The sequence below is a fragment of the Tachypleus tridentatus genome, chromosome 1 (assembly GCF_004210375.1).
Source record: "Tachypleus tridentatus isolate NWPU-2018 chromosome 1, ASM421037v1, whole genome shotgun sequence".
Classification (NCBI taxonomy): Eukaryota; Metazoa; Arthropoda; class Merostomata; order Xiphosura; family Limulidae; genus Tachypleus; species Tachypleus tridentatus.
Genome location: NC_134825.1, coordinates 127,804,059 through 127,820,010, shown reverse-complemented (window position 1 = coordinate 127,820,010; position 15,952 = coordinate 127,804,059). Strand labels below are relative to the sequence as shown.

The 15,952-nt window shown below is 36.0% G+C and overlaps 1 protein-coding gene across 5 annotated transcripts in view; it reads left to right on the top strand.

Annotated features, from left to right (window-relative positions):
• The first annotated feature begins 1,864 nt into the window (after positions 1-1,864).
• LOC143223119 (cysteine protease ATG4B-like) overlaps positions 1,865-15,952 on the top strand; it is a 62,798-nt gene continuing 48,710 nt past the window's right edge. For 2 of the 5 annotated variants that reach the window (XM_076450651.1, XM_076450642.1), the window contains exons 1-2: positions 1,887-2,179; positions 9,541-9,713. Coding sequence is in view for 3 of the 5 variants with exons in the window: in XM_076450615.1 (XP_076306730.1) it covers positions 2,149-2,179 (31 nt within the window). In the remaining 2 variants the exon portion in view is untranslated. Of the gene's footprint in view, positions 2,180-9,540; positions 9,714-15,952 lie in introns of all 5 variants that reach the window. The other 3 variants (XM_076450615.1, XM_076450624.1, XM_076450632.1) reach the window with 3 other exon arrangements.

Sequence of the window (15,952 nt, the reverse complement as noted above, 5' to 3'; positions counted from 1 at the left end):
GCTAATAATTTTAAGTTGTATATACTTTTGTGCTATATTCAGATCTTATTGATAAATCCTTATAGACTGAATTATGCGAAAAAAAGTCGTTTTCGAAGAAATTTCCTTACACGGTCAAATGCCTATTACTACAATTTATTAAATGTAATGGCAAAAATCAATCAACTTCATTGCGAAGGACAAATTCACGAGATTACAATTTTAATTAAAAAAGGTTATAAATGCTTTGGCTACATTTTTTAAAATCTCTTACTGAAGAGGAAAAACATCAATAACCATCTCTTGCATTTAAATCATATTTAAGTTGTTTTTAACACATACAGTCAGTCGTTTTTAGTAATTAATATTATATTATCTTTTATTTAACTTATAATTGTATTCATATTCTTCCGAATATTCAAGGAGCTTGTTTATAATGTGATAATAAATATACAAAAAATAAAAAGAACAAAAATAATAAAAAACAATGAACATAAAAGAGAGACCTGATTGGGTCTTGAGGTTTCTATATGATAGTCAAACACTTTAACCACCATAACACCTAGTCTTTATAATCGATTGTAAACAGATAATACAAATACCTAATGTAAAGTATTAGTTTTTTCTTCTAATATTGTAATATTTCTCTAAACCAACCGAGCCCCGAATTTCTGCATTATAAATCCGTAAACTTATTATTGACTCACTGGCACTATAAAAAGTGTTATTTTTTAAATAAAGAATATCTCTTTTAATGTATAAAACATTACACTTAGAGGCTTGGATACAATTTAGATACAGATTTTTTTTTGTTAGTTTGTAAATTTCGCGCAAAGCTACACGAAAGCTATTTGCGCTAGCCGTCCCTAATTTCGCAGTTTAAGATTAGAGAGAAGGCAGCTAGACATCACTACTCATCGCCAACTCTTGGGCTACTCTTTTACCAACGAATAGTGGGATTGACCGTCACATTATAACGCCACCACGGCTGAAAGGGCGAGCATATTTGAAGTGACGGAGATTCAAATCCGCGACCCGCAGATTACGAGTCAAGCGCTCTAACCACCTGGCCATGCCGGCCCCTCAGATACACATGTACAAATGTGGTTACTAAACAGGAAATTGTTAACAATAACTGTAAATGTACATAAAGCGTATACTGCAAATAATTGGTATCAATATATTCTCTATTATAGAATTAGATGTGGAGGAAACTTAGAGTGTCTCAAGAAACCTCCACCATCTCTGAGAGGGCAAAAAAATTTAACCCAAGATGAAACCTGAAATTAAAGTTTTATTTTAAAAAGTTATGATAGAGTGAAAAAAAATGCCTACATTTTAAACATAGAAAACTCTAACTCACAATGAAAAACAAACTTAGAATTATTAGCACACAACAATATTAGTGCTATTTAGAATTAGTTTGAAGCAATAAGTATATTTTTGCCATGAGTATGGGATGACTGCTATGACAGAAAGTTCTTGTGAAATATGATTTCTGTACTGTTATTTTCTGTGGAATTTAGAAAATAATTTGATTTATCTGTTTTTTGTTGTTTTTCTTGGTGATAAAGTAAGCACAACTTTATCCATATAGGATGTAAAAGTATAAGTTGGCAGTTGATGTGTTGATTTGAAACGTTTCAAATTTATGAAAAGCATTATGTTAAAATGAAAGTATTCCGTAATATAAAAAATTATAGTTATAGGTAATATTTTTCAGTTCTTTATTTTTAATTATATACATTTTGTATCCATGTAAATATTAATTTTGTATAATTCACAGGCATATTATCTAGACTGATTCCAATTTTAAAATAAAAGTTCGAATTGAGTTATATTGCACAGTTCATTTGTAAAATATGTTTCAGTAACAAAACTGTTTATAGGAGGAAGAGGTCGAAAATGTAGCTCACCTATCTAGGTCTTCAATGACCTATAAAATCTTGTGTTGAACATGAATGTGTTGATTTGTTTTTCTTAAATAAGTTTTAATATTCTATAGTTCCAATTTTTACCACTGGATACAAAACCATCGACTATATTAAATGGTGTATGTGATGTGTTTTGGGTACATTGTTATGTCACGGATTTTTAGAAGTGTACGTTTGCGATTTTCGCTTTAAATAGATCTCGTCTTATGTCAGAATTTGTGGTTTGTATATAACGATGGATTTATACGCTGCTTTGAACTCCTCGTGTACGTAATATTTTTATCATTGTATTAGTACTTCTGGTATCAGTTCTAGTTACACTTTGCTTTAACTTTTAATTTTTTATTCTGCATTTAGTAACACTAACAGTTTAGGTTCTACTTTCACCATTGACATGGAGATATTTATTCAGACTCAAGTGTCTAATAACTGTTTAATAATAAGTATAACTTTCACTAAACATTTTAGTAAGTGGACTCATCTTCCAAATTCCAGTGCAATTTGTTCAAGTTGTTGATGTTTCAATTTAATTTATAAAGGTGGGTGTGCATGGACATCCTTGAAGTTGAAAGACCAAATAATCCTCGTTGTCTCTATACTGAGTTATGTTATTACTTCTTATGCTGTATATTGATTGCTCTACCAAATTGGATGCTTGCAGTAAGGAATGAGATTAAAAGTTTACACGTGATTTATGGGGGTACTGTCTTATTAAATATATTGATAAAGTTATTTAAAGTGGAGGTTACAGAAATATTAGAACTAGAATTTTCCTTTCAGATATTAAAGTATAGAACATTAGAGAAAGTGTTGACAGTGTAGTTGTTACTACCATGAAAAATTCTCTTGTAATGTATGTAGGAGCAAATGATGTTGAGAGTTGTAAAAGATGGGGAGAGAGAGATTGCTGGAAGTGATTCATTAAGATTTTTGGTACCAGTTTAGTGAAAATTTGGTTTTAAGAGTTGAAATAGGAGTACATTTATGGAAAAGTGAACATTTTATAATTAGGTTTGATGTTTTTTCAAATGTTTAAATTCCTAATTTCAGAAAGCCAGTTATAGGGACCTGAGAAAGGATGTGTCATTAGTGAATTAGGAGAATGAGTTAAAAATTGATGTGGGATGGACTTGGGAATTTAAAAAAAAAAATGCTTTTAATCCAAGATAGATTTGTCACTAAAAAGAAGAAAGGATAACGGAGAGGACTGAATAGGAAGGTTAGTGGAATGCAAGTCTTTCAGGCAGACAAGTAAGGAATATAGCTATTCTGTTGGAAGAGACAAATATCTATCAGAACTACATTATCAGATTAGGAAAACAAGTTTTGGAGAATGTGTTTGCATCTAGACTTGCATATTTAAGTCCTTTACACCTAGTGTTCAAGTTTGTTTCAAAACATTTTATTCCATCTCTCAAACATCCTATCTATAAGTATGTATGGGAAGACTTTATACAACACTCTCATCATTTCTAGTTACTTTAGATACATGTTTTACTTTAAAAACAAAGGAAGTTTTAAAGGTCTCATTGCCATCTAGTGTCAATAATTTTATGTGACTATGGAAACCATATTAGTTTTTTAACTCTGATTGCATGTTGGATGGTATTATGCATAAAAAACTCAAGAGAACATTCAATTAGACAGTAGAGGAAAAATTATGTAAATATGGGCATAATAATAATAATTACAAAAATTGAGGGATAAATTATATGCTTCACTTAGCAGGTTAGGTTGTAGGATATTTGGAAATGCTCTAAATATTTTTGTTGAATAATAGTTTAAACTTGCAAACTGGTCAGTGAGCTTGGAAAATTTGGAATAAATAAATGACAAGTGTAGTGAGGATTTTTGAAAAAAAAAAAAAGATTCAGAGCATAACAAGTTAAATCATAGTTTTAAAGCTCAGTTTATCCAAGGATGGAAGGGCTATCTTATGGGGATGGGCTAAGATATCTTATTTTCTCATCAGAAGGAATGGTAAAAGAGTCAGCTGGTCCACTTGGGCTAGGGTCAAACAAATGTCAATGTGGGATGCTTTCAGTAGGTGTTGTGGACATTGTATCTGATGCTAGTATTTGGGTATAGTGCTCATGAAACCCTGGCATTGCTGCAGTGTCCTAGTTTGGCATTGTAGTGCATTGCCTTGTAGGGCTCCATGGTGGGTGGGGTCAATGAGCACTGAAATAGTTTCTTTATTCAGGATCAACAAATAAAAATTTAAAATAGTGAAAAAGACAGTTCATAAGTAAACAACCAATTTTTGAAAATTCATAGCAGCAATCTTAAACATCTGGAACACCTGTACCTCATTTTCTTATTTTACTTTCTCTTTCAGACAAACCTTTAGGGCAAATGTTTCCTTTTTTTATTCAGAAGGGACTAGAAGGACTTGCTGGCTCTCCAAAGTCAGTCAAAACTCTGACATTCACTCTGGTGACATTGGTGGAAACATCTAAACACACTGAACTTCTCTTACATTCGAAGGTGATTGGGGATATACCCATTGAGGTTACTCCACCTGCTACTTTGAATTCATCACAAGGAGTTATTGTTGAGAGGGGTTTAAAGAACATCCCTGAGGCAGAGATTCTCACTGGTTTCTCCAGCCAAGGAGTTTCTGTGGTGTGGCACATCTTCACTCGCAAAGATGGAATTATGATGTTGACTAGTGTCCTCGTTTTAACATTTACATCACTGCATACACCTGCCACCATGAAGGCAGGTTATCTTAAATGCAAGGTATGGCCATATGTTCCAGATCTTTTCAGATGTTTTCAATGTGAATGGTTCAGTCACTCGAAGACATCATGTTATGGTTCCTTGACATGTGCTTGTTGCAGTGTCAAGAGCGATGATGCCTATGAGTGTGAAACAGACCCTCATTGGGTAAATTGTAATGGCTCTCACACATCCTACTTTTGTTCTTGCCATAAGTGGTTAGAAGAAAAAGAGATGCAGCATTTGAAAATAATTCAGAACATTACTTACCCTGAGGCTTGAAAGTTACTGTCCACCACTTGTATCAATATCTTTGACCTTGAGAAGTCTTATGATACTACATGGAGGTATGGCATTTTGCACGACCTCCACTTATATGGGTTACATGGTTATTTGCCTATATTTATTAAAAAGTTTTTAATGGACAGGCAATTCCAAATTTGTATGGGTTCGACACTTTCCTGTTCTTTTCTACAGGAACATGGAGTCCCTCAGGGCTGTGTTTTGAGTGTCACACTTATCAGTATAAAGATTAATGCCATCACTGAACAACTCCCTCTTACTGTTGCAAATGAGCTCTATGTCAACGACTTTCACATCTCATGTCAGTTTTACGAACATGAGTTATATAGTGTGGCGGCTACAGACTGCCCTCGATCATTTACTGAAGTGGATCAAAGCAAACAGTTAACTTCTCTCTCTTTCTAAAATCGTTTTCATGCACTTTTGCTGCCAACAGGGTATTCACCCCGATCTTGAAATCTGTATCGGTGAAGTTGTGCTACTTGTGATCCCTGAGAATTTTCTTGGGGCTTATCTTTGACCTTAAGCTGACCTTTTACCACACATCAAGCAGCTACAGGTCAAATGTACAAGAGCACTGAACATTCTCTGTGTCCCCTCTTCCATCACTGGGGAGTGGATTGATGTTTTATGCTAAAGATATATCATGCTCTTATTCAATCAAAACTAGACTGTGGGTCACTGGTCTATGGTTCTGCCAGGACCTCAGCCTTGAAGGTGCTGGACCTCAATCGTCATCAAGGACTTTCACTCTGCACCAGGGTTTTCCTCACTTCTCCATTCTAGAGCTTGTATACAGTGTCATGGACCTCCTCTGCACCTCTGTTGTTTGCAACTGTCTTTACTGTATGCTTCAAGACTTTGATCCTTACCACAGCATCCTACCTGGGATTGTGTTTCCCTTCCTCAGTGGGCCATGCTTTTTTAGAACAGATGATCTTCCATTGTTCCTTTTAGCCTTTGTATCCAGGTGCATTTGGATGAATTGGGTCTGTCATTGGATAACATTGCTGTATCCACTGGTCAGTCCATCCCTCCCATCCCCATGGCTTATTATAATCCACAAATGTGAACTTTCTTTAAGTCGTCTAAGAAAAGCAAATACTCCTGACTAGAAGTATTGTCTTTTATTTGCTGAACATCTTTCGGACCATCCTTCCATTCCCATTTATATGGATGGCTCAAAATCAGGTGACTCTGTGGGCTCTGTCATGGTATGTTGTGGTTTAGTGGTTGTGCACAGAATCTCCTATACAATTTCTGTGTTCACTGCTGAACTATATACCATTCTTCTTACCCTAGATCACATAGAAGCTGAGCAGTACTCGAATTGCACTGTTTATACTGACTCGCTTAGTTCTCTACTAGCCCTGGAATTGCTTCACGTTAGTTCTCACCCTCTTTTCGCTGATATTCAAAACTGACTGACCCATTTCTCTTTAACATCTACATCTATACAGTTTTTATAGATACCAGGCCATGTTGGATTTCATGGGAACGAGCTCGCCGACACTGCAGCTGAAACTGTCTGCTCTGGCGCTATTACTGTGGTGCCTATTCTATACGTGGACTGTTGTCCTGTATTCAAGACTCGGCTCCATGCCATTTGACAGTAGACTTGGAGTGAGGAATGTGAAAACCAGCTTTTCTAACTAAAACTTTCTAACGGACTTTGGCTGTCTTGTTTCCATAAGGATTGGAAAGAGGAAGTTGTCTTAATTAGACTGCACATTGGTCACAGTTTTTTAACTCTTTTTTTTTTTTTTCTATTTGGGACTGATGCACCAATGTGTTGTCTGTGTGAGACTTTGGTCACAATAAGCCATGTTTTACTGTTTTGCCATCATTATGATTGTCAATGACACCATTTTAGACATGTTTTGTCCCAAGGTTTATCTATAATGTTGGACAGTGTCATTGGTGATGGTGACACTGTCCACCTTACAAATGTTTTTAGTTTTTTAAAGGCCATTGTCCTTTTTAATGCAATTTAAGTTTATAATTCATAAATTTGACCTTTATTAATATGATTCCTTTTTAACGAATTAAAGTAAAACTTGTTTGATATGAAATTAATAAACAGCTATAATGTCAAATAAAACCAGGACTGGAAAGGCCAACTTCAGGTGACTAATGTTGATGTTTGAACTTACCTGTTAGTCATCCTGGCAAGTTATGATAATTAAAATTATGCTTCAGAAAGTCCTTTAAAACTTGTATTACTGTAAACTAGTTATAAATATTGGATTTAATGCTATTTGAGTTTTTAATTCAAAAATTAAACTTTGTTTTGTTTTACATTGATTGCTTTTTATGAATTTTAATTATTTTACTTTAATTTTAACTTTTTACCAGATGTTTGGTGCAGATAGCTTAATTGCTTTGTGCCATAAAATTCCAAACCAACCAACCAACCAATACATTGTTTTCATTTGTAGCTCCTTCTTTTTCTCTACTTATTGTTATTGTAGTTTTACAGTGTGTACAACATCACACTGGATACTCCTCTTCTCTACCACACCCTAGAAATAGTGCTGTAGCCCTAACTAAAACTCACTCACACACTGAAGTTTTAGTGAACAAGTGTAATTCTGATATTCATACAAGATACCTTTTATCTTGTATGTTTTGTTTTATTATTATGATCCTTTCAGCTACCTCTCATTTCATTCATCTAAGAACAAGGTGGCACTTACTCTTTGGATCTCTGTGTTCTTTGCATTATACTTTCTCTTGTGGGCCTATGGTCACTATGTTTAGTTATTGGTAAATCATGTATAAGGCCTGGTAGTGGATTGACTATCTTACCTAGAAACTATCCTTTCCACAGAATTCTCTCTCTCTTTGAGTGCATTTGTTCTTGCTATGGAAGTTTTATAATTACCTTCTCTTTGACTCCCCTCATCATCTAGCTTCCACTTTTTTGGTCTTCAGTTCTAAATTCTATACCTCTGGCAGAAGAATTTGTGTATAGATTGTTTCATTTTACTTTTATATGCTTCAAATATCTCTTCTAATTCTTGCTTACAGGAGCTATCAGTTATTTTTTTACCACTTACATCTTTCCCGCACTATATACAGGTTAATCTTCACCCCTGACAACTGTTTCCTCCTTACATCTTGAGTTGGTTTTCAAAGATGATTGGATGAATTCTCCATACCACTATCTTTTTCTCCATGTATGATTGTTTTGAGACAGATAATCTCCTTTGTCCTTTATGGGCTATTCATTATCTTACTTTTGTCACTGCTTTTATGGATAATTGACAGTGCCATTTCTTGTTGCTATACTCATCTAGTAAATTATCCCATTACACTTTAACTGACTGAATTAGACTCTTCATCTGGCTTGTTTATTCTCCTATAGGTGAGAACATCTCAAAGTTATCTCAAACTTCTTTTGCCTGTACAAGACCTTGAAAGCATGGGTGTGGTTGAACCTTACACGAGTGTAAGGTTATTTATATCACATTGCAGTTTCATCTCCTTCCAGCTGCTATTCTCTGCTCTTTACAGAGGCTCCCTGAAAGTAAAGTTTGTTTTACAGGTCTGATAATCACCTTATTTTATTTATGTATTTATATTATATGGACAATGCAATCTATCAAATGCCTGGTGTTGACTCGTGGGAAATACCTTTTATGTCCCAAAATACATGGCCACCCTTGCTCATCTGAGGTGAGGTTTTTTTTGTAAGACTACTTCAGTAGTATAATTCTATTTTAAATTACAGGCCATACTTCAGGAAGAACAAAGACTGCTGCAGGAGAGAGCCTGCCCTAACTCCTGGCTGGGACCTGCTATCTCTGTTTGTAGTAACCACTTATATAGTTTATTAGTGTGGAACATCATACAGATAGGATGATTTCTGTTCAGTCTGAACCTTTCTCCAACATTCTTTCCCACTCAAATTTCTCCCCTTCTTTGAGTGGGGTAATGGAAGAACCCTCATCCAGTCCAAAGTTGTTGGAGAGATCAGTTTGAAGAATTTTGTATTGGGTTGTTGTTATAATCCCACTGGTATGAGACCAAATGGATGAATCCTTCAGTGGAAAGTGGGATTGTGGTGTTATCTGGAATTGTGTAGTATTGGCTACCACTCTACATTACAAACCAAACCATTCCTGGTGATTAAACCAGCTGGATGGGACTTGTATTTTTTTCCAAATGCAGGTATAGGATGTATTTTCCAGCACGTGTCCATTCTGGTATGAACTTCCTATAAATATTTCTCTAATGTAGTACAAGTCACATTATTGCTGTAGTTAAACTGCATACCGATTCTTAGTGGATCACTTGAAAGACAATGGCTGGTTGAGCAATCTTACATTCCACCCACTCAAGCATGTAATATTATACGAGTTAATTTCATAATTTAAAAATAAATATTAAAAGAACACACCTAAACATTGATTTTTGTGTCAATTTATGTTGGATGTAGCACTAGCTCAAATTAGTTGTTTGTGTTGTCAAAATATAAAGTCTGTAGTTTTGTATGAATTACGAACCAAAGTTACTTATATTGACAAGCTAGAATATAAAATAATAACCTCTTGTCTTCTCTATTTGCTGAGATATTGCTTATGTATTGAATCAAACACAGTGGCCCACTCACCTCTTTCCATTTTTGGAAATGCTCCCTTATATACACCAACTTCTCTCTACGACACATGAATAACACCAATCAAAAGCTCATAATATACCCGTAATGGCTTTCTCAGCCATTTTCAAGTGTGATGTTGTCATTTCCTTCTTTTGAAACAAGACTTCAATAAGGTAGGTTGAGTCTTCAGTCTGTTTAAAATTTCATATTTTATAAGACTCAAATATAACTTAGTTACTAAGCTTCATAAAATTATAGTGGAATTCTATGGTATCAATGTATTTATTTATGAATTTTTGATTATTTCAAATTTATATATAAAACCGTAAAAAATATTTTGTTTAACATCTTCCACATGCAGAATTTTAAAGGGTTTAACAACTTACAGCAAGCAACAAACAAGTACAAAGGTCATTGTAACTAGAAAATATAATTGTTTGCTATACTTACTTATTTACTGTTCTATGCTTTAGTAAAAATAAGTTTAAGAACTTATTTGTAAATAGTAATAGTGGATATACATCAATAATGTATTATAACTACATCACATTGTAAAGGTCAATTTTATATTCTTGAATACACCAACATGAGTGAACGTGCACTGTGTCATTGTAACTTCTGTGATCTGAAAGGTCAGTATAATAAAAAAACATATATACATAGGTATAATGTTATGATATTTAAGCCTAAAGCATATTTGCTTACAGTTTTAGTGATTGCATTTTCACATACAGCTATCAATCTTGTTTCTGTATGTTTTTAAACCTCCCTATTCCCCCATTTTACAGTAATGAATTTTAATAATCTTTTTCTTTAGTTTTCTTGTATATCCATCATGAACATAAGTTTGTATAATAGCAATACTGTCCTATTTGAAATAGTTTAGTTTAAAGAATACAGTTGGTGTACAATGCTGTTCTCTTGGGAAACATTGATAACCTTTGGATTTGCTTTGTGCTGGTTGAATGACTGTTGCTTCTGATATCATGGCCATAATGTTATCATTGACAGTGGTACTCTGTGTGTGACCATTAGGATACATGGTGATCGACATACTGCATGCTGTGTACATGATTGTAAAAAATATATATATCTACTATATTTATATCTTGTTAGGGAATCTGTAAATTCTGAGTTGGAGGGACTATTGACCTGCACTGGAATGGTTAATGGACTGGAGGTTGTAACTGCATAAGTTATATACATGCAGTGCATGTTTGCTAGCATTTGTGTCTGCATATACACATGCAGATTTTATAGTTTTTTTTTTGTTGAGTGATATATTTAGACAAGCCATATGAAGCTTTCAAGTTGTATAGATGTATGCATACATATTCACTGCAAATATAAGACAGTATGTCATAATATAATAGGGTATGTATACAAATAAGCCTTTTTTCAACATTTCTTATAGTTATTATATTTCTTCTTCCTTCTCTCTGCTGGCCATAGTAAGGCCAGTCATGGTTTTTGTTGCAGATGGCCAGATTTCCTCTTAAATTAACATTCTGCATACTTTAAAAGATCCCTCGGTGTGGATTCCTGTGCATGGTAAGGGGACCTCCCAGGTAAGGTTTTGTTCTTTCAGTTTATCTCCTCTGGGATCTAAACATTCACTCATATTTGCTGTGCATGGTGACCTGTGAAGGGAACGAGTGGATCCTGGTGGTTGAGCGGACCAACTCTAACACCCCACTTTGGCCTTGAATTCCTGTAGACGAGCAACCTCTGGGTGCCCCCCTTGGGTCAATCGGCTGGTCCACTTGGGTTAGGGTCAACGAAGTTCCAGTGTTGGATGTTCTTAACAGGTGTTGTGGACATTGTGTCTGATGCTGGTGTTTGGGTATATTGATCACAAAACCTTGGCATTACTGCAGTGTCCTTGTTTGGCATTGTAGTACATCCCTTCTCAGGACTCCATGGTGGGTGAGATCAGTGGGCACTGAAATATTCCTTTTTTTATTATGGATCTTCCAAATAAAATAGTGAAAAAACAGTCCATGGGAAAATGACCACATCATGAAAATTCTGAGCAGTAATCTTCAACATCTGTAACACCAGTTGTACCTCATTTTCTTTTACTACCTTTTCTTTCAGACAAAACATTAGGGCAGATGTCTCCCTTTTTCATTCAGAAGGGACTGGCTGACTCTCCAAAGTCAGTAAAGAAGCTTTGCTCTGGTGACATGTCAGTGGAAACATCCACATCTCAGCACAGGGAACTCCACTTGCATTTAAAGGTAATTGGGGATATACCTATTAAGGTTACACTTCATGCTACTTTGAATTCATCATGAGGAGTTATTGTTGAGAGGGTTTTGAAGAACATCCCTAAGTTAGAGATTCTTGCTCATTTCTCTAACCAAGGAGTTTCTGCATTGAGGCGTATCTCCACTCACAAGGATGGAATTATGATGTCGACTAATGTCCTCATTCTGACATTTACATCACCATGTCCACCTGCCACCATTAAGGCAGGTTATCTTAATTGCAGGGTGCAGCCGTACATTCCAAATCCTCTCCGATGTTTCCAGTGTCAGTGGTTTGGTCATTTGAAGATGTCATGGTTCCTTGACATGTGCTTGTTGTAGTTGTAAGGACCCAGATGCCTATGAGTGTGAAATGGACCCACATTGTGTCAATTGCAATGGCTCTTGCCCTAAATGGTTGGAGGAAAAAGAGGTGCAGTGTTTGAAAACGATTCACAACATTACTTCCCCTGAGACTCGAACATTGCTGTTCTCCACTTTACCTTGGACGTATGCTGCTGCACTTCATTCCACTACTACAGTGGGATGCAGACAGATCTCTCTGTGCCTTCAGAAGAAACATTCTCAAACCAAATGAAAAGTCTTTTGAACTCCATGGTTAAAAAAGTTGATGAATCAACTTCAACACCCATTTCTGTCCCTCACATACATTCCAGTAAATCCCAAGATCCACTTCGTTTGGTCCTGAGTATGGGCATTTCCTTGGATACATCTTCTCCCACCCCAAGATGCAAAACGATTGTTCGTTCACGTCCTCAATTACTGGAATCCTTTTTCAACAGCTAAGACCTGCCTAATTGACCCAGTGCAGGATTCATGGAGGTTAATAGATTTCTCTCGAATAAAGACAGTAAAGAAAAAAGTCATGGTTGGGAACAGAAGGGTTCTTCACCCAATTTGCCTACACATAAATAAAAATGGCCACCTTTATACATTGGAACTGTCGAGGTTTACGTTCTAATCTGGATGAAAATGAAACGCTGATTGCTTCCTACCATCCTGTATGTCTTCAGTGAAACATTAGTGAAACCTTCTGATACAGTCACCTTTTGAGGGTTTTCTTAGTACAGAAATGGGAAAGTGCTGATATTGATGGGAGGGGTCACTCCCATAACCTTTCTCCTTTCAACAGTGGTTCTTATACTTATTTTCATTCACCTAGTCAGTCCTTTACTGCTGTTGATCTCTCAATTGGCTCCCCTTCACCTTTCTTCCATTTTTCATGGAGGGTTGACAATAATTCACTAGGCAGTGATCATTTTCCTATACTTTTGAGAGAGAATGGCCATGGTCGATGCTACCTGACCCGTGTGCCCTGGTGGAAGCTGGATCAAGCAAACAGGCCCTCTTTCACTGCTCTAGCAGAACTTGATCCTGCTATTGTCTGTTAGTCATCAATAGATGACTGTGTGGCGGCAGTAACTGACTGTATTATACAGGCCACTGCTCATTGTGTTCCTAAAACCTCGACATGTTTTCCACAGTATCTTCATGGTGGTGGAATCCTGCTTACCACATGGCATGGAAGGCTCAAAAATGGGCCTGGGATACTTTTCGTAGGTATCCTACACTCTTGCACCACCTCTCTTTCCAGTTGACCAGTGCATGTGCTAGGCAGGTGAGACATCAAAGCCAGAAGAAATCTTGGATTAAGTTTACAACCAGCATATTTTCTACCACCAGTTCCAAAGTCATATGGAACAAGACTTGTAATGTCAGGGGGCAATATAATTTTGTCCCCCTCTCAATCCTGCTCTCTGATGGCTAGGAAGTAGCTGATACCTGGAGCAACACCAATATTCTCGGTGAAAGTTCTTGCTGGGTATCTAGCATTTCTGCTTCTTCCTCTACCATCTTAGCCATCAAGTCTCGGGCAGAGCAATCACCTCTTTCCTTTTGAGCTGATTCTCTTTATGACTATAATTGTCCCCTTACACTGGTGTATTTTGAACTGGCTCTTCATCAGTCTGGCAGTACATCAGTCAGACTTGATGTTATACATTACGAAACGCTGTGCCATCTATCCTGCTTCTCTTGCTATTCTTCTGATTGTTTTTAACTAGATTTGGCAGGAGAATGTTTTTCCTGATGCCTGGTGCCAGGCTGTTGTCCTAAACCTTTCTCTAAACCTGGAAAGGATCCGAAGATTCCTTCAAACTACCATCTAATTGCTTTGACAAGCTGTCTCTGTAAGAACTTGGAAAGGATGGTTAATTGAGGGACTGTTCTTAATCATTTACTGAAGTGGACTACAGCAAACAGCTTTAACTTCTCTCTCTCTAAAACCGTTTGCATGCACCTTTCCTGCCAACGGGATATTCGCCTTGATCCTGAACTCTGTATTTGATGAAGCTGTGCTGCCTGTTGTTCCTGAAACAAAGTTCTTGGGGCTTATCTTTGACCTTAAGCAGACCTTTATATCACACATCAAGCAGCTACATGTCAAATGTACAAGAGCACTGAACATCCTTCATGTTCTCTCTTCCACCACTTAAGGATCAGATTGATGTTCTATGCTAAAGGTATATTGTGCTCTTATTTGATTGAAACTAGTCTATGGGTCACTGGTCTATGGCTCTGCCAGGATCTCAGCCTTAAAGATGCTGGACCCCAGTCATCATCAAGGACTTCAGCTCTGCATCAAGGCTTTCTGAACTTTTCCAGTTCAGAACTCATGAATCTTCTTTGCACCTCTGCCATTTGTAACTGTCCTTATTGTATGCTTCGAAACTTCGTTCCTTATCAAAGCATCCCACCTGGGGTTGTTTCTTCCCTAAATCTATCTGCTCTGGCACTATCACTGCTATGCCTGTTCCATACATGTGCTATGGTCCTGTATTCAAAGATTGGCTCCATGCCAGTTGGACAGTTGACTTGGAGTGAGCAACAAGCTTTTTCAAATAAATCCCGCTATTGGAATTTGGCCGTCTTGCTACTGTGAGGATCGGAAAGAGGAAGTTGTTCTTACTGGACTACACATTGGTCACCTTTTTTAACTCATCCTTTTCTTTTATCTGGTACTCATGCACCAGTGAGTTGTCTATGTAACTCTCAGGTCACAATAAGCCACATTTTACTTTCTTGCCATCGTTATGACTCTCAGCAACTGCACCATTTTAAATATGTTCTGTCCCAAGGTTTGTCCATAACGTTAGACAGTGTTATTGGTGATGGTGAAGCTGTCCATCTTGGAAATGTTTTTAGTTTTTTAAAGGCCATTAATCTTTTTAATGCTATTTATGTTGTTTTTTTTTAATTTATACATTACAACCATTTTCTAATTTCAAATCAAACTAGATGGTCTTTGATTCTTAAAAGGGAATCACATTAAAAAAAGGTCTAAAAATTTTAATTAGAACTTGCCAGGATGACTAACACTGCTGTTTGAACTATCTGTTAGTCATCCTGGCAAGTTCTAATTAAAATTTTGCTACAAGTCTTTTAAAACTTTTGTTACCTTACTTTCTAAAAATAGCTATAATGTCAAATAACTCGGAACCAGGATTAGAAAGGCTAACTTCAGGTAACTTATGGTGGTTTTTGAGCTTACCTCTTATTCTTCCTACAGAAATTATGCCACAGAAAGTCCTTTACAACTTTTATTATTGTAGTTTTTCTCTTACCACTGTAGACTAGATGTAATAATTGGTTTTAATGCTATTTGTTTTTTTATAACTTTATTTTGTTTTACCTTAATTTCCTTTTATAAATTTTACTAAATTTAATTTTAACTTTTTACTGGATGTTTGGTGCAGATAGCTTGGTTCCTTTGTGACATAAAACACCAAACCAACCAAACAATCAACTTTAAAAGACTGAAAACATTGTAATTAATAATTCTGAGTTTGTATCTATCACTTCTCCATTTCTGAAGGAGTTTAGGTCATGACACTTCTACAACCCTCATCCAGTGTGATGACTGTAAATTCTTATAGGTTATATGTATGGTACATACTTTATTTGAAACTGTGTCAAATGAAGGTACTTTCAGTAATTTTTCTGTTGAAAACTCCCTTCAAGTCCTAGCTTTCTGATGGAATAGAGATATATATACGAAGTAGAAAACAAATAATGTTTTGATTCTGTCAAAGAAGAGGTAGATTCCAGACTTTACATTGATAAGTCATCATATTCATTCATTT